General features: G+C 36.3%; 1 protein-coding gene and 2 long non-coding RNA genes across 3 annotated transcripts; all 3 read right to left on the reverse strand.

Annotated features, from left to right (window-relative positions):
• Positions 1–1,926: 1,926 nt before the first annotated feature.
• On the reverse strand, positions 1,927–4,941 carry LOC137961856 (uncharacterized). Its single transcript, XR_011115090.1, has 4 exons — positions 4,838–4,941; positions 2,645–2,721; positions 2,488–2,557; positions 1,927–2,220 (listed from the first exon to the last, which is right to left on the reverse strand). It is a non-coding gene; the product is annotated as an uncharacterized lncRNA (long non-coding RNA).
• Positions 4,942–9,904: 4,963 nt separating this feature from the next.
• Positions 9,905–18,453, reverse strand: LOC137963089 (uncharacterized). The gene is made up of 5 exons (XM_068810270.1): positions 18,323–18,453; positions 16,525–16,588; positions 14,071–14,118; positions 10,693–10,855; positions 9,905–10,034 (listed from the first exon to the last, which is right to left on the reverse strand). Exons 1-4 carry the CDS (start codon positions 18,451–18,453, stop codon positions 10,784–10,786), a joined length of 315 nt encoding a protein of 104 aa, XP_068666371.1. The 3' UTR covers positions 9,905–10,034; positions 10,693–10,783.
• Positions 11,336–12,535, reverse strand: LOC137963715 (uncharacterized). The gene is made up of 4 exons (XR_011115236.1): positions 12,144–12,535; positions 11,990–12,048; positions 11,855–11,913; positions 11,336–11,471 (listed from the first exon to the last, which is right to left on the reverse strand). It is a non-coding gene; the product is annotated as an uncharacterized lncRNA (long non-coding RNA).
• Positions 18,454–19,783: the final 1,330 nt, after the last annotated feature.

Consider the following 19,783-nt stretch of genomic DNA (forward strand, 5'->3'; position numbering starts at 1 on the left):
TTCATGTCCTGAGGTCATTAGTGGAGAGCCGGACTTCAAGTCATGTACATGACTAACATGACTCAGGAGATCATGTCCAAAGCGTAAACGATGAAAAGTGTTTTTCGCCCAATTTTGGCATTCATGTACATGAAACGAGCGCCCCTCTCATTTCGTTCTTGCACCCCCTCTCTCAACTTCGGCATCCATCTCTCTACTCCCTCTCTTGGCTTCGGCATTCATGTACATGAAACGAGCGCCTCTCTCATTTCGTTCTTGCATCCCCTCTCTCAGCTTCGGCATCCATCTCTCTACTCCCTCTATCGGCTTCGGCATCTCACTCCGGTCTCCCTCTCTACGGCCTCTGCCTCTCGACCTCCGTCACAGAGTATGGGAGGTCGAGAGGGGGAGGAGAGGGAGGCCTTCCTCCCTCAGCGACTGCTTCTCCTTCCCCCCCGTCGGCCTTCCTCCCTCTCCTCTCGCTCTCAACCTCTGTCACAAAGCACGGGAGGCTGAGCATCTGTTGTAGAGCCTCTCGGCCTTCCGACTTCTCTACTATCTCAGCCACCCTCTCTTCTCCCTCTCGATGTACCGTCGGAGCGCCGCTAGCCCGCCGTCGTTGCCTGCTGGCTCGCCCCTGAGGAAGACGACGTGCAAGACAATGGTTTAATTTTTTCTAAGTTAGGAAAAATTAAACTATCGTAAAAAAATCACTAATTTATAATTTTTATTTATAAAATAATTATTTTTATTTATTTTATTATTACTATATTAAAATAGTGATTTAATAGTCATAATTAAAATATTATTAAAATAAATATTTGATAAATTATTTTGGTTTAATTATCCCATTGCTATAATTAATTAAACCAATGGTTTTAAATTTTGTGATGATATATTATTAATTAGTAATACATAAAATATATTAGTTATTGATAAATATATAAATTTATTTATTAAATTAATTTTTTATTATTGTATTAAATTAGTGGTTTTTAATATTAAAACATATCTTATATTATTAAAAAAATAATTTATCACGTTATTTATTTATTACTTGTAATTAATCGTGTGCGTATTTCATTGGCTCACGTAATTACCATATTAATGTACAATAAAATATCTAATTCAATTAATAAATATATTAATATATTTAATTATACATTAAATAACTTATTCGTGTAGTACTAATGGTTGTTTTACCTAATTTGGGGTCTAAGGATTATGTTGTAATTAAGTGTACTGTAAGGGGTTAGGCATTCTCTTGTTTTTTATGTTTTTCTCAGTTGGGATACTAACACTTGAAACTGTTTTTCAGTGCACATGAAATCGTCAACACTAACACCAAGTGCAAAGATGAAGATCATGTAGATGACTTACATGAACATCATGTTGGAGATGAATATGAAATTCAAAAATCCGTTTTGTTGACTAACCCCCCCAAGTAAAATACAAATTCACTTCATTCAAAATCAAAAGTTATTTGATGAACATTCTGTTAGCTCACTGCAACAACTCAACATAAATGAGATAAACATCTCCACCGCCATGAGATAAAGTCTTAAGGTCTGCTGAGAGTCCACTATTTCCAGGTCGGTCAATCTCCATGCTTCCCCCCCCCCTCTTCCACAAAAAAAAAAAAATCAATACATGACTTAAGTTGAAAAGCACATAACCAATAGTTTGGAGTACCTCAACCGGATTGACCCATTGGGCCCTCCAAATTTTGCAGCCAACACACATATAAATCAAGCTCATGTCCAGATAGGTCCATTGAGATTTTTCAAAACAATGCAAAATCAGGTTACAAACATTCTAACTAAATTTTTAACAAGATAAGCAGAGCTCTTAGTTATGCTGCTTGATCTTCCATGCAGGGAAATGTCGGCATTTAACGAATGGTGCATTCATGGAAGGGCCCTAACACTACTCATTTTCATAAAGGGATAAAAAAAAAAAATACCATACCCTTTTGTGTTTTTACTTTAATAATTTAGGTCAAAACAAAGAAAACGACATTCTTAACAGAACAAAGGTTCTTGCTGCAAAAAATTCAAACAGGCCAAGCAAAGATTGCTTTATTACAGAAACTCCAAAGGACTCTAGTACAACCACTGTGCTTGTAACCCGCTTGGGACTTCAACAGCGGGTCTTGTTGAAGTCAATTGCAAGTATCAACTAAGTCACGGGAATCAGGAAGAGAGTACCTGTTGATGGCAACTAAGTATCAACAACGGCTACCTGCCATGAAATATAAATCTGTTAGTACTAACAGTTTACCATGCTTCCTTCATTTTACCTGGAAAGACCATTCTATACACAACAAAGTGAGAGTGCCTAAAAATGACTTTTCCAAGTAAAATACAGATTCAGTTCATTCACAATCAAAAGTTATTTGATAAACATTCTATTAGCTCACTGAAACAACTTAATATAAATGAGATAAACATCTCCACCACCGTGAGATAAGAATTTAGAATGAAAAGATGTGTTAGAAACACATTGCACCTGCTGTGATAAGGACTTAAGGTCTGCTGAGAGTCTCCTATATTCAGGTCGGTTAATCACAAAGCTTCACCTAAAAAAAAAAAAAAAAAAAAGGGTCAATACATGACTTAGTTGAAAAGCACAGAACCAGCAGTTTGTCCATGGCTTAACAGAGTACCTCAATCGGATTGACCCATTGGGCCCTCCAGATTTTGCAGCCAACAAACATATAAATCCAGCTCATGTCATTCATTTCTGATGTCCAGATAGGTCCATTGAGATTTTCAAAACAATGCAAAATCAGGTTACAAACATTCTGACTAAACTTTTAAAGAGATACGACAAGCTCTTAGTTATGCTGCTTGATCTTCCATGCAGGGAAATGTAGGCATTAAATGGATGGTGCATGCATGGAAGGGCCCTAACACTACTCATTTTCATAAATGGGTAAAAAAAACAAATACCATACCCTTTTTTGTTTTTACTTTAGTCATTTAGGTCATAACAAAGAAAACGACATTCTTAACAGAACAAAGATTCTTGCTGCAAAAAATTCACAAAGGCCAAGTAAAGATTTTTAACAGAGATATGAACATGAACACCTAGCTACGAATTACAGCCATTGTGAGGCACAAGAAAAGCATTCTGTGAGAGGGTACCTGCGATCGCTACAAACAAAGCATAGCTAAGTAAACCAGGGCTTCCATTTTTAAGAAAGGAAGAAGCATTGCTTCACTCAATTGTTACGACTTTCAGCCACTGCAGTCGTAAAATAGAAGCAATGTCCAATATAAATGGTTTAATTTGCAGATTGATATGGTCTTAAGTGTTGCCATTCCCATGGTGGTCCTAATTACAGATTCCACCACAGGATGAACATCTAAATTCCTTGTGGCCCACTCTAAACCAGTGGTAGAAAGTAAAGTAGAAGTTGAAAGAATACGATGATCAAGCTACAACACTAGTATAAAACATGAGCATCTTACAGATCAAAAGCATAGCCTCTTACATTCTCTAGATAAAAAAATTTAAAACAGAATCATATAATAAAAATTGAAGCACAAAAATAAATAAAATTAATATGACGACAAAATTAGAATAATTAAAAGGTATAAAAGTCTCTGATATAGATCATTCATGCAACAGGCTCTGGTTGCAGTGCTAAAATATCTTATGAAGTCGAGCCACATAACGATGATTACATGGGCTTGTCTGAGCTATGTAATGAAATTATCAACACAGCTTCTCAGCTAGATACCCCTAGGGTATACACTCCTCACAAACCAATTAGTTGCTCATTCACAGGGATTTAGGGTCTTCAACAACACTTTACTGTTGGTGACTAAATTTCCCTTTAAACAATTGTCATTAAGCTGAAGTCTGCAATGCGGTAAAAAATTGCTTATTATTATTGGTAATTTTCAGAAACAATCGGTGATGACAAGGACCTCTATATATAATTATTGGCAGTTCCATTTATCGACAAGGATACCAAGATAGGTGACCAACAAAGAGGCTGAGGTCATAATTGTGTACTGTGTTCTTGCTGGTTACCTATAGCAGTGACTGAGGCCATAATTGTGTACTGTGTTCTTGCTAGTTACCTACGGCAGTGGCTGACTATGTTTGATCACCAAAAGCAACAAGAGTTTCTAATAGAAAACAAGTATGGAAGGGTTCTGAAATTACACCCTTTCTGAACGACACCGGTACAGAGAGGCAGAGAGAAAAGTACAGAAAAAAAAAGACGTAAAACTCACTGAATAAGTTCAGTGTCTAAGTGGGATTTATTGGTTATATATGGAGCACATCTTAAACACAGATTTGAGAAACAAGTTAATGACAGAAGCAGAGTAAGCTATGGGAGAACCAGGCAGATAAGCTACTAGACCATGTGTAAAACCAACAGAGAAGGGAACAAAATGACGAGAAAGAGAAGCCACAAAAAACATAAAGTTGATCTTTCTTTTTTGCTTTTTCGTTTCTATTTCTTCCTCTGCTACTTCTTTTCTACTTTTCCAGCAAAAAACAGAGATTGGACCCCTCTCTCATTCCTCAAAAACGAATCCCCACCGACCCCTTCCCAAACCTAGTATCACATTTAAAACACTACATCCGTTGTTTATAGTTTCTGAACCGCCAAAAAAAAAAAAAAAAACAACCAGCGCAAGATCAACGCATCTTTCAGTAAAAAATTTCAACCATTGCCAAAGCCCTAATCGGTTAACACCAACATTGTATCGAAAGATTCAAAACCCTACTTGTATAGAAGAACATAGAACACTGTGTTGCAATTTCACAAAGAATAACAACAAATCGATGAGTGCACTCAAGACCAGAAGAATCCAATTCCATAGGCAACCTGACTTACCTGCGATGAGGTCCGAATGGCGCTTGCGAAACTTGATCTCTTCCGAAATGAACAAAGAACAGCAGTAATACGCTAAGAAAAATAGAAAGGAAATTACCAAATTGTCCTCCATATCCGTTGTTTATAGTTTCTGCTGCTTTTGCGTTTTTGTTTTTTTTTGGCGGTAAATGGGATGTTTTCGGGGGTGGGTTCTTGCTTGGGTCTCTGGTGTTTCATTCAACAGAAGTTGAAAGAAAGAAATCGTAGAGACGAAGAAGATATATAAAGAAAAGAATGATTGTATTAATATTTAACTGCTTTAATTCGTAGGAAAGAAATCTTATAGACGACGTGGAAGAAAGAAAGAAAAAAAGAAAGAAAAGAGTGATTGTATTAATATTAACTGCATTAATTCTTACAAAAGAAGGTCTCAAGAAAAGAAAAAAAAAACGACGACACTAAGCGACGGCGACTTTCTTTCTCTTCGCTACTTCTGGTTCAAGGGCACCTAACTCCCTCTTCAAGCTGCGAACCGTGGGGACCTGCGGTTCTTCTTCTTCTTCGGACATCTGGTGCACATCCAGGTGGAGAAGGAGCTGAGTATCGGTGGAAGCCGGTGGTGTGGAGAAAGAGGGGAGCTCGGACATAATGCGTTGGAGGGCTTGGGGCCACAGCTGGAAACCAGAGAGGGCGGAGACGACGGTGCGGCGCCAGCCGAAGCGGGAAGAGAGGGAGGCGTAGTCGAGGCGGAAGGAGCGGCTCTCCATGTTGAGGGTCCCGCCGGGAGGAGAAGCGAGGAAGAGCGTCTCGATGCGGGTGACGGTGACGGCCAGGTGGGGGGGGCGATCGGGGCATCGTCGTGCGGGTATGGAGGTGGTGTAGGCATCGAAGAATAAGTCGGTAGGGCGGATGGGGGTAGCAAGAACCACTGCGGAAGACATTGCAGCGATCAGCAATCTCACTCTCTCTGATATCTGATATCTCCTCTCAGGCGGAAGAAAGTGAGGAATACAGGAGTTCCCTTGGTATTTATTGAAGAATCACACGCCCTACTCATGATTCTAACATGAGTTAGTTAAATTTTAATTATGATTCTAACAGACTTCTAACCGTTTCGGTTGCTCTTACCTGTATTATCCACACCTCACTCACACTCCCCTCAACTTAACACTCTATTGTATAAATTATTAAAAGTAAATAAATTTTAATTATTTATTAATTTAAAACAAGTTAAAATCTTATCAAAGTTAAATGTAATCTTATATAATAAAACTCTTTTTTTAATTATCTAAATTCACTATTTTAACATTATATTTAATTACTATTTAAAATATAAAAATTAGATATTTCGAAAGTAATAATTTGATTATAATTTGGATATTATAAAACTAAGGATTTGTTTAATCATTTTACTTTTCTAATCTTAATTTAATGTTTAATTAATTATTATTATAAAAATATTTAAAATATATTTTAGTTTAGTCATATAAAACTATCTTATAAAAGTTAAATCTATCAAAGTAAATTTATATAATAAAACAGCCTCTTTTTTTTAATTTTCTAAATTTATGATTTTTATATTATATTTAATTACTTTTTAAAAATAAAAAATATGATATTTTAAATTTTATAATTTCATTAATATTTTGTTATTATAAAACTAAGGATTTGTTTAATCATTTTACTTTTATCATCTTAATTTAATGTTTAATTAATTATTATTTAAAATTTTAAATTATATTTTAATATTGTCAAGTTAAAATCTATCTTCACTTATTAATAGAAAAGTTAAATTAAACTATCTTACAAATTTTAAATATATAAGACTATTTTATTAATAAATTCCTTCAACAATTTCTACTATACTTTCCATTGTACTCACTAACACACACAAAAATTACCTTACACTCTAATTGTCGTTGTTGAATTTTTAGTCGTGGAATCTTAATGATAAAAAAAAAAAAAAAAAACTTTGATCATTTCCATTAGTGGAACTCATCTTCAACCTTCTATTGTTAACAGTCGCTACTTTTTTGGTTCAACGAAGACATTTCCCTGGCGACCCACCCTTGTAATTCGACCGAGTTGACCCACTTTTGGAATAGGGCAAGTTAGGGCTACAGGTTAGACTTACCCTGTGTAAATGCTTCAACTCGTCCTTAACATTCACGGTATTAGACGACAGTTGACAACTAAGCTACTTAAATAAATTAAATTCTTAAAAATATTTAGAATTATATTTATCATAATATATTTATATATATGATTAAAATAATTTATTATTAATTTTTTAAAATTAAATTCTTTTGTAGTAATTAAAACAACGACTATAGTTTGATTTCATGTTTTACTTCCATCAACAAGACTAACTACCAACTTGAACTTCAATTTTTACCACGAGGCAAGCAAGAACATGACTACAAAATCGAAGTGAAATGATACGGATATGAAGATAAATTGCAGTGTGTAACCGTATTCCATGGAGGTGATAAGACACTGTTTCCCACCATCTTAAGAAAGGTTAAACGAGCAAAATTAGTAGAAAATTTTCTAGATCTTTAAATGAAAAAAAATCAATTTGAACATATAATAATTCAAATTAAATTGTGATCCGTAAGTTCAAGAGCAAGTTGAAAAAGGACTTGACCGAAATAGAATGATTGAGTAATGTTCTTCCACTCGACTCGTCTAATTCTTAGTGTGATCTGACTCACTCGATATGTGAGTGAACTTAATGAATATAAAAATTAACAATTCATGAATATGTATTCTACAATTTAGTTAGTTATATGGGTTGTTAGCATTCTCTTTAAAAAAAAAATTCTCATTTAGTACATATTTTATGTTGTGTATAACTCAAAGTACAAAAACAATGATCAAAGTAGTGAATTATATACATTGTATAAATACTAATGACCAACATATGAAAACCCTCCACTTTTGTCTATTTTTGTGTTACATATGGTCCTATGATTAAAACTCGGGGCTCCTTGTTGGAACCTTTGAATCCACTTTAGAGTCCAAAATGAGGCAAGGTCTAATTGAGTTAAGCAACGGTTTGCTTGAATAGTCTTGAGTTAAGACGTTGGGCGAGGTTTTATCGAGTCAAATCTTTCCAAATCTCTACCAAGGTGTTATAACTTAGAATTAGAACTCAGCCTAGATCCCTAAAAGCCATTAATAGAACACCTAAGTTGGCTCAAGACAGCGGGGGGGTTGAGGTCGTTAGTGGAGAGTCGGACTTCAAGTCTCTCCTCCCTTTCGACATCTCACTCCCTTCTCCCTCTCACTATTCTCTTTGCCCCCAAAATATCTTCCGATTTCATGCAATTTCCCCTATTTCGGTTTCGATTTTGACATTTGGGCTTCGATTTCTTAATTTCTACTTCAATTCGGCATCGATTTCCCCATTCAGCTTCGATTTCAGCCGTTGGCTTCGGTTTTCCCCAAATTTAGAAAGTATGACTAAACCCTAATTTGTTTTTTGATTAAATGAGTGTTGTATTTGAGTTAATTTTACTTTCAGTGCCTAATTTGGGGTTATTTGTGCATAATTGTGGGATTTAGTGTTACGATTTAAGGTCTAAATTTTTTATTAGGGTTAGGGTTTAGTGTTTTTAGGGTTTGGTGCTCTGTATTTAGGGGGCTGGCATAGGCAGAATTCTGTTATAACATCTTTTTACCACAGCGCACTTGGCACAACTCCTTTCAAGGTCGTATATGGCAGAGATCCACCCCGACTTTTATCGTATGAACATGGTTCTTCCAAGGTGGCCACCCTAGACCAGGCTTTAGCAGAACGAGACGCAATGCTCAGCCAGGTGCGCACTCATCTCCAAGTCGCACAATAAGCAATGAAACTCTCTTATGATAAAAACCACCGTGAAGTGACCTTCTCTCAGGGGATTATGTGTGGCTTCGTCTTCAACATTACCGGCGGCTTTGCCTAACGGCCTCCAAGCATCACAAATTATCCCCTAAGTTTTATGGGCCCTTTCCAGTGCTAGAACGCATTGGCATAGTTCCCTACCGCTTGCAGCTTCCCCCAGATGTTAAGCTCCATAATGTCTTTCATGTCTCACAATTGAAGGCCTTCAATAGCGACTCTCTATTGCTACATACACCCTTGCCACCGCTATAGGAGGGACGGGTGTTTTCCACTCTAGCTCAGGTGTTGCAGGCTTGCCGAATTCAGGGCAACTGGGAGATTTTAGTGTAGTGGGCGAATACTGACCCCATTTATGTATGTTAGTTTGGTTTGGTTTAATTGTAATTCTCGTGACTTGGTGACCCACGGGTTGGGTTTGTCATTTACGTCTCTAATCCTATTTATAGGGGAGAAGGGTTTTATTGAAATCAAGCATTGAATCAATTAGAAAGTTAGAGGTCGGATTCTCCCTTCTGAGGTCTAGGTCGAGCCTCCTCCAAGGCTCAACTCATTTTCACTATTACACGCACTAAACACAAGAAACTCCTCTCCATGTCAAGAGCAAACCTGGAGGGAAGAGAAGGAAGAAGGGTGACAAGATCCATGGCTCGGGAAGACCCTAACATCTCCGCTCCTAACAGGCCGATCTTTTAGGTAGTATTAGCTAGGTACTTAACCTCCCAAGACCATAACAATATAGGCAAGATTGGCAGAACTTGAGTCCAACCTTCTTTCCCAATATCAATATATCTATATCTATATATGTGTATATATATTTTTATATGTATATGGGTATTTATCTAATAGCTAATTACTAATTTGGCTTGCTCATTGCCAATAATTGTTTTTTTCTTTTCAGTTAACTGCAATGACAACCAAGGTTGAAAGAAAAAACCATATAATAATCAAGAATTATGCATCACTCGAAAGCCAGATCTTGCACATCCAGCAAGCAAGTTCGTTGCTAACTGACTCTGCGAAGACATCTTTAATTTTGCCAGTTTGACTTAGATCAAAGACAACTTGGTTTCAAAACAGTACATTAGTCTACAGAAAACAGTGAAACACATATTAGATACTTTGCAGCTTGGAATTTTATCCTATTCAAATGATTTAACTGAGTAAAACATTATATGATGATATTGTAAAATTTTCATGACTATGTATCCAAAAGTTCTCTTACATGGTCTTCACAGAAGAACTTCAGTAAATCATTTCTTAAGATACAATATATGACATTACAAAAACATCACTACCAAATACTAAATGAACGCTTTCAAGTCATCCAAACTGCAATAACCATAAAGTTATCTCAAATTAGATGATGCAAGGTTTGGATCAAAAAATTAAAATAAAATTACAATTAAAATGTTTCAATCTAACGAACCCCACAGTTGATACCTCATAATTGAAATCAATAATAAAAAGGTGGCCTACAAGTGATCAAAACCAGTAGATAACAACGTATTGTTAAAACTTTAAAATGAGCAAAGAAATAGAACAAATCAAAAGACTAAGTGCTTTCAACTCATAATGGATGTATTTTACTTCTTTTTTTCTGTTTTTTAAGAGAAATAACTACTTAGAATTCCATTCTCAAGCATTTTTTTCTTATTTTTTAGAGCTTCGACATTTTCCAATAATACTTATCATTTGTTCTCAGCCTAGATGATGATCAAGTCTCAACCAAGAAATCTCTGATTGAGAGCACCATGAGATACAGTAACCCAGACAGATTTGACCACCCACCCTGATATGGTACCCTAGACCAACTTGGATAAACTCTTAGCAACAGAAAAATAACTAAGTTCTTTAGGTCAGGCATATGTAATAATATTCCAATATAAAGGTAACCCTTTTAAGGCATGGCTATGCATGCTAAATTCAGAAATAATGAGTAAAACAAGAAAACTTCACAGAAAAGAAAAAAAGAGTAAAAGACTAATACCTCACTGGTCCCTGGACTGATATTGTCTGCACAATCAATATGCACACTTTTCTCATCTTCAGAATCTTCATTTGAATTTCTCTCTTCATCATCAATACGCATTTCCATCCCATCTTTTGAGAAGGCTAGCCAATTCATCAAACCACTGTTGAGCAACTCCAACCTGCAGAAAGGTCGAGTGAGAAAATCAGCTAAAGGGTATTTTGGTCATTTTACATGATCAGTTATTTTATATTATGGCACTACCTTGTTCAGTATGTTTGATTTATTTTGTGTACAAATTTTTATATTCATAGGAAGAGGAGAATGGGAGTATAAGGGAATAGGTTTTTTCTATATAAGAGGGGCATTTTTTATTTCTATAATTTAGGACTTAAAACCTAATAAATAGCATTGGGGGTTGTGCACAACCCCCAACTCAGCTCGTTCAGAGTTTGTGCCTCTTTTCTCTCCTCTTTCTCACTCTCTCTCCTTCTCTCTCTCTCTCTCTCTCTAGATTTTTCATACTTTTTAAAGTAAGCTTTCGAGATACTCATACAAGTTAATATGATTATAAATCCTATCATCTTTACATTTTTTATGGAAAATGAAAATCTAATAGGCTTTGTTCAATTCAATGAATCCTGAGGTTGCTTACCTTCTCCAAAGATGTTGCAACTACCTCTGATTCTGTGATTTCAACAGCAGATCCTCTTGCCTGACTCCAGAAAGAACCTTCTTGCAACTGTTGTGCAAGTTTTGTGCATTCCGGAATGTCAACACTCAACTGAATGTCACATCTTCTTGCATTTCAATGGAAAAAGTTCAACAAAAAGTCAGTGGCTGCTTGGACCCGACTTAATATGGTATCAAAGCCAACCACTCAGTATGTGGGCCTCCACCTAAATTATCCACTTGTAAAGCCACAAAAAAGAGAGTGGGTCTACACATGAGGGGGAGTGTTAAGAAATAGTCCCACATGGATTAGTGTATACAAAGATTTTGAGTTTATTAACTGGGAGAAAAGGTTTCCTAAGTAGCTAGTTTTTTTGGGATAGGGCCTTCGACCCAATTTAACATATGTAATACATAAATTCAAGTTATAAAGAGTCTTCAACAAATACTTGAGCAGATGATAGAAAGAACTCTTAGAATAACAATAGAAAGATGTAAGGTTTAATACCAGGCAGAACAGTTTCTCCATAATAATCTGGTCACAGATCTCCATAATATTCAGAGATCCTTAAAAAAGGGGGAACACCGATTTAGTAAATATAGAGTTAGATCAAAGTAAATTTGCTTTGCGGAAATTTCAAACCTTGAATGACTTCCTTGATTTGCCATGTGGTAGTATCCATAATCCATAAAGTCCTAAAGCTGAAAATAAAGATAATAAATACCCACATGAAAGGCGCTATAAAGCTTAAGATGTCTTAGCATGCATTTACTTACAGATGTTGAGCAAGGAATACCTGTAATTAATTACAAGAAGCTCACTCTCCCCTAACTTTATCAAGTGCCAAGGCCCAGTAAATGATCCATATCAGACTCCAGAGATTTCATAGCACCATTTTGCAATCCTAGCTCATCCCTGATCCTGCTCCATATGCGACTACTTTTTTCATTAGAAACTGGGTACACTGTTTCCAACATCCTCGTTTCCAAATCTGCTCTCCTAATTGCATGGCTCTTACAGGAAAGGGTCTTTATAGTAAGCAATGTACAATAACATGTCAGATGATACTAAAGTACTGATTGTGCCACCATAGGAAAACAAATGATGAGAAATCATTTTCCCTGTTACTACTTTCCTAATGGAAATTGTTCCTATTGGGGAAAAAACCCTTTAACCGGTTTCCTTGTATTTGTGCTGCCATAGGAAACAATAGAAAAACTAATTCGTACTGTTTACGTTGACACTAAAAACCAAAGGAAAAAGTTTGTAAATTACAAAAGACAAGTTGGAGGTAAGAAGGGTGAATTGTCAAGAACTACCTTGAAGGTAAGTAAAAGTTTGTGGGAGGAATTACTGAAGCAACAAAAAAATTGCTTGCTTTTTGCACAAGCAAACTTCATGACACCTCCCATCTCCCAAGTCTTCTTAGAAGAAACTGGAAAATAATAATTAACTTATTGAATCACATCATTCCCAATCTTGTCACTTGGACTCTGCTTGAGGTTAGTTAAAAGTTAAACTTTGATGGTAGCTCGTGAGGTAGTCCATGTCTAGTGGTGTGAACTAGAGACTCTAGAGGTAACATCCATTTTGTTTACTTTGCTCCATTTGGTCTTGGGGATGCTATTTTAGTAGAGTTGAGGACCCTATTGCAGGGCATTCAACTTTATGACGGAAGATTCACCACCCTTTTACACATTGAAGGGGGCTATGCGGTTGTCATCAGTGGAGCTAGTAGGAAGAAATCACCTGTTGGACAATTTTCAATGTATTTTGACGAAATTGAGGATTTATGTAGAGATATGGAGGTATCTTGGCAGCACACCCAAGAAGTGCCAATAGCATTGTCAATATGTTAGCTAGGGAAGTGGTTTCCTGGCAGCACCTTGCTATAGAAACCTCATTCGCACTCAAAGCTTGCCTTGGCACTATTTGTCGTGGTCCTGCTTTGTTGCTTTCTTTTCTTTTTTCATCTTGTTTTTTTAGTTTGTGTATGTTTTCCTCCGCTAAGAGCTCTCTTAATGGAATCCACCTCATTATTATCAAAACAAAATCAAGGACTACCTTAATGTTTCTTTTTTTCCCCCCATTTCTATAGCAGCAATAGGAAACTCCATTTCTAATCAAGTATAACATTTAGTTAGACCAGAGGAAATGGGGTGATATCCATCCTTTAAAACAGGCAGAAAAGCTAGAAATTTTCGGTCAAATGAAAATTTTTCTATTTATATTGTTAGAAAATTTGCTCAAGGGCATTTTGATTATCTGATTTATCTGATTTATATTTCTATGTTATCTTCTGTATGTTTAATTATGTTTATGGTTCAAATTTCATGTACATAGGATAAGTAGAATAGGAGATATAAAGAGTTAAGTCATTAACCGTAAGTGAAGGGCATTTTTGTGATTATTCTAATCAAGATTATTAAACAGAGATGGGGTTGTGCACGACACACAAGGCAGACTAGAGTTTTTTTCTCATTCTCTCTCTATCTCTTTCTCAGATTTCACCTTTTTCATGTATTTTTCCCTATTATTTCCTATTGGCACAAACACATCTTAAAAGAGTTCATAAAAACCCTCATGGACCTAATAGGACCATCTCAAAGAAAAACACTAAGAAAATATTCAGACATTTTGTAGGAATATCTGCCTACCTCTGAATCTACAAAAAGCAAGCAATTCTCAGCTGGACACTAAACTGAAGCTCCAGGACACAATACCTTTGCTGAATGAAAATCACCATCCTCAAAACCTGGGCAAGAACCAATCTAACAAGTGAACACAATTAGTTCAAAGAATTCAAAAAGCGCTCATCTCTGTGCATGTATGTTAATTAACAAAGACCAATGACTTAGTCAAGAAACAAACATTGTATATTAATGAGGACAGTCAAGAAATGACTTAGATTACTGGTAATCTCTAGGAACTTGTGCTATTAATCCCTTTAGATTTTTTTTAATACTGCTTATAAGAAAATTCAGGATACCATAAACAGGCATGACACTTGAACCAAAGAAGTCCCCAATATGGACATTGAGAAAAAGGCTCAATCCTTTTATCAAAATCATGATCAACAAGTAAAAAAACTCAAATGTCTTGGTAGCTCACAACTTTCTCTAGGGAAAAACAATAATCCACCTCAGAAACAAGGAGAGATTCTTGGTAACTCATTTGTTAGCAAAGTCATTGGTGGAGATGATCATATGAATCCATGAAGAAACCCTCCCAAAAACAAGCTTGAAAATTTCATGAAAAACACTCCAGTGCCTCCATGGAAGCCGTTGATTTCTTGCACTAACTAATGACCGAAACGGATTCTCTTCAAATTCTAAACGATTTAAGAAGATGTTGCTGTGAATCTTGAGACTATGGATGATAGCTTGGACTGCATCACTGGTTGAAGCAGAGGTACCCAGAAGTCCAGAGCAAGGGACCAATGTGAACCCTTTCATGCATGTACCTATCACATAGCATCCTTTATACTTAGCTCAACATCAAGCAATCAACATTTATTCCTTGAGCTACATCCATGGCATGCACATAATTCATGACAAACTCTATTTACATACCAAACAATATTTTCCCCTTTCAATCTCTTATGGGCATCTTTCGTTTGAAAAAAAATGTAATATTATAGGATATACGGTGGACTTGTTCCTCCACAAAGCTCAATATCAACATTAATGTTGTGAACTGAGTTGTAGAGTATCAAATTTTACACATATCATCTTAGAATGATATTATTAGCCAAGGGAAAAAAAGGTTGTTGTTTTAGCTAGAAAGAGAGTTTATAACACTCTTGGGCTAACAAAGGCCCTAGGGGTCCTTTATACAACAATATTGTTATTTGAAACCCATAAAAAAAAACATTGATATATTACAGGAAACATTCACAACTGCACAGCTACTTTCAAGCATTCTTTCTAAAGTACAGACTTGCCAAAAAGCAGCACATATGCTCTCTTACTGGCTAATAGAAAGAATTAAGCAAAATCAAATCCAAAGGACATGACAAAAAATGTACAAAAAAGAGAACAAGGAAAAAGCTAGTTCAGAGACAAAGCACCAACTAGAAATTTTCCTCAAGACACTAACATTAGCACGGGCAGCTACCGTAAAGGTACTTGTCCTAGACAAGAAGGTTTGATCAGACCAAATGGTTTACACAAGTACACAGATTTGTCCATTTTAAGGCTTCTTAAGGCTGGCACTAATACAAGCCTAAGAAACCGAAAAAATCCATAAATGTGAAAAATGCCCTGAATTGCCCACCATTTAGTTACGTATACCTTCTTCACCTATTTTAGAATCACAAGAAATATGGAACCAAAAGAAAGAGAACGTGAAAGTGTCTTACCAAAAAAAAATGCAAGAGAATTATGATTAGTAGATTAATAACCAGACACTGCAACCACATCAGTTTCAAGAGAGTGCTGATAAGGTTAGCAATCAGTCAAAATTTGTCTAGACATGAAATACAAAAAGAAAACAAAATCTCCAACGTTAATTTACATAATTTGACTACCACTACTGCACTTATTTGGAAAACTGGGGTAGGTCACTATAAGAAAGATATCTTCAAAGGAATGGGAAAATTTGGAAACAGATCCCATTCTTGAAAACATTAAGCAGGACACTTCACCAAGAAAAAGGATTCATTACAGACAGTAAAAAGGAGTGTTTCAATTTTTTTTTCTTTGGAAAGCTCCCTTTCATGTCTCTGGAGCATTGCTTTAGTACAGGAACTCCAAAGGACTCTAATACAACCACTGTGCTTGTAACCCACTTGGGACTACAACAACAGGTCGTGTTGAAGTCAATTGTAAGTATGAACTAAGTCATGGGAATCAGGAAGAGAGTACCTGTTGATGGCAACTAAGTATCAACAGTGGCTACCTGCCATGAAATATAAATCTGTTAGTACTAACAGTTTACTATGCTTCCTTAATTTTATCTGGAAAGGCCATTCTGTACACAACTAAGTGAGAGTGACTAAGAATGACTTTTCCAACTCTTTTCCAAGTAAAATACAGATTCACTTCATTCAAAATAAAAAATTATTTGATGAACATTCTGTTAGCTCACTGCAACAACTTAACATAAATTAGATAAACATCTCCACCACCATGAGATAAGGATTTAGAATTAGGAGATGTGTTAGAAACACATTGCACCTGCTGTGATAAAGACTTAAGGTCTGCTGAGAGTCCACTATTTTCAGGTCGGTTAATCACCAAGCTTCACCAAAAAAAAATAAAGGGTCAATACATGACTTAAGTTGAAAAGCACAGAACCAGTAGTTTGTGCATGGCTTAACAGAGTAGCTCAACTGGATTGACCCATTGCGCCCTCCAGATTTTGCAGCCAACACACATATAAATCAAGCTCATGTCATTCATTTCTCATGTCCAGATAGGTCCATTGAGATTTTCCAAAACAATGCAAAATCAGGTTACAAACATTCTGACTAAATTTTTAACAAGATGAGCACAGCTCATAGTTATGCTGCTTGATCTTCCATGCAGGGAAATGTTGCCATTTAACAAATGGTGCATTCATGGAAGGGCCCTAAAACTACTCATTTTCATAAAGGGGTAAAAAAAAACAAATACCATATCCTTTTGTGTTTTTACTTTGGTCATTTAGGTCAAAACAAAGAAAACGACATTCTTAACAGAACAAAGATTCTTGCTGCAAAAAATTCACACTGGCCAAACAAAGATTTTTAACAGAGATATGGACATGAACACCTAGCTACGAATTACAGCCATTGTGTGGCACAAGAAATGTGTTCTGTGTGAGGGTACCTGCAAAGGCTACAAACAAAGCATAGCTGAGTAAGCCAGGGCTTCCATTTTTATGAAAGGAAGCAGCATTGCAGCCAACACACATATAAATCAATCTCATGTCATTCATTTCCATGTCCAAATAGATCCATTGAGATTTTCAAAACAATGCAAAATCAGGTTACAAACATTCTGACTAAATTTTTAACAAGATGAGCAGAGCTCTTAGTTATACTGCTTGATCTTCCATGCAGACAAATGTAGGAATTAAATGGATGGAGCATTCATGGAAGGGCCCTTAACACTACTCATTTCCATAGTTACCTACGGCAGTTGCTGACTATGTTGGATCACCAAAAGCAAGAAGAGTTTCTAATAGAAAACAAGTATGCAAGGGTTCTGAAATTACACCCTTTCCTAACAACACCGATACAGAGAGGCAGAGAGAAAAGTACAGAAAAAAAAGACGTAAAACTCACTGAATAAGTTCAGTGTCTAAGTGGGCTTTATTGGTTATATATGGAGCACATCTTAAACACAGATTTGAGAAACAAGTTAATGACAGAAGCAGAGTAAGCTATGGGAGAACCAGGCAGATAAGCTACTAGACCATGTGTAAAACCAACAGAGAAGGGAACAAAATGAAGAGAAAGAGAAGCCACAAAAAACATAAAGTTGATCTTTCTTTTTTGCTTTTTCGTTTCTATTTCTTCCTCTTCTACTTCTTTTCTACTTTTCCAGCAAAAAACAGAGATTGGACCCCTCTCTCATTCCTCAAAAACGAATCCCCACCGACCCCTTCCCAAACCTAGTATCACATTTAAAACACTACATCCGTTGTTTATAGTTTCTGAACCGCCAAAAAAAAAAAATAAACAACCAGCGCAAGATCAACGCATCTTTCAGTAAAAACTTTCAACCATTGCCAAAGCCCTAATCGGTTAACACCAACATTGTATCGAAAGATTCAAAACCCTACTTGTATAGAAGAACATAGAACACTGTGTTGCAATTTCACAAAGAATAACAACAAATCGATGAGTGCACTCAAGACCAGAAGAATCCAATTCCATAGGCAACCTGACTTACCTGCGATGAGGTCCGAATGGCGCTTGCGAAACTTGATCTCTTCCGAAATGAACAAAGAACAGCAGTAATACGCTAAGAAAAATAGAAAGGAAATTACCAAATTGTCCTCCATATCCGTTGTTTATAGTTTCTGCTGCTTTTGCGTTTTTGTTTTTGTTTTTGTTTTTTTTTGGCGGTAAATGGGATGTTTTCGGGGGTGGGTTCTTGCTTGGGTCTCTGGTGTTTCATTCAACAGAAGTTGAAAGAAAGAAATCGTAGAGACGAAGAAGATATATAAAGAAAAGAATGATTGTATTAATATTTAACTGCTTTAATTCGTAGGAAAGAAATCTTATAGACGACGTGGAAGAAAGAAAGAAAAAAAGAAAGAAAAGAGTGATTGTATTAATATTAACTGCATTAATTCTTACAAAAGAAGGTCTCAAGAAAAGAAAAAAAAAACGACGACACTAAGCGACGGCGACTTTCTTTCTCTTCGCTACTTCTGGTTCAAGGGCACCTAACTCCCTCTTCAAGCTGCGAACCGTGGGGACCTGCGGTTCTTCTTCTTCTTCGGACATCTGGTGCACATCCAGGTGGAGAAGGAGCTGAGTATCGGTGGAAGCCGGTGGTGTGGAGAAAGAGGGGAGCTCGGACATAATGCGTTGGAGGGCTTGGGGCCACAGCTGGAAACCAGAGAGGGCGGAGACGACGGTGCGGCGCCAGCCGAAGCGGGAAGAGAGGGAGGCGTAGTCGAGGCGGAAGGAGCGGCTCTCCATGTTGAGGGTCCCGCCGGGAGGAGAAGCGAGGAAGAGCGTCTCGATGCGGGTGACGGTGACGGCCAGGTGGGGGGGGCGATCGGGGCATCGTCGTGCGGGTATGGAGGTGGTGTAGGCATCGAAGAATAAGTCGGTAGGGCGGATGGGGGTAGCAAGAACCACTGCGGAAGACATTGCAGCGATCAGCAATCTCACTCTCTCTGATATCTGATATCTCCTCTCAGGCGGAAGAAAGTGAGGAATACAGGAGTTCCCTTGGTATTTATTGAAGAATCACACGCCCTACTCATGATTCTAACATGAGTTAGTTAAATTTTAATTATGATTCTAACAGACTTCTAACCGTTTCGGTTGCTCTTACCTGTATTATCCACACCTCACTCACACTCCCCTCAACTTAACACTCTATTGTATAAATTATTAAAAGTAAATAAATTTTAATTATTTATTAATTTAAAACAAGTTAAAATCTTATCCAAGTTAAATGTAATCTTATATAATAAAACTCTTTTTTTAATTATCTAAATTCACTATTTTAACATTATATTTAATTACTATTTAAAATATAAAAATTAGATATTTCGAAAGTAATAATTTGATTATAATTTGGATATTATAAAACTAAGGATTTGTTTAATCATTTTACTTTTCTAATCTTAATTTAATGTTTAATTAATTATTATTATAAAAATATTTAAAATATATTTTAGTTTAGTCATATAAAACTATCTTATAAAAGTTAAATCTATCAAAGTAAATTTATATAATAAAACAGCCTCTTTTTTTAATTTTCTAAATTT

This window comes from Aristolochia californica, unplaced genomic scaffold (assembly GCF_029961685.1).
Source record: "Aristolochia californica isolate CCGP_79_NKW_82.1479 unplaced genomic scaffold, dmAriCali1.0.hap1 SCAF_4, whole genome shotgun sequence".
NCBI classification, from domain to species: Eukaryota; Viridiplantae; Streptophyta; class Magnoliopsida; order Piperales; family Aristolochiaceae; genus Aristolochia; species Aristolochia californica.

Bases quoted from the DNA above. Each gene is read 5' to 3' on its own strand.
- LOC137963089 (XM_068810270.1), bottom strand. From the start codon at position 18,453: ATGAAACACCAGAGACCCAAGCAAGAACCCACCCCCGAAAACATCCCA. The intron at 16,589-18,322 runs GTAATTTCCTTT...TTTTTGGTGAAG, and splicing joins CGGATATGGAGGACAATTTG to CTTGGTGATTAACCGACCTG. The intron at 14,119-16,524 runs GTGCAATGTGTT...TTCACTTGTTAG, and splicing joins TTAAGTCTTTATCACAGCAG to ATTGGTTCTTGCCCAGGTTT.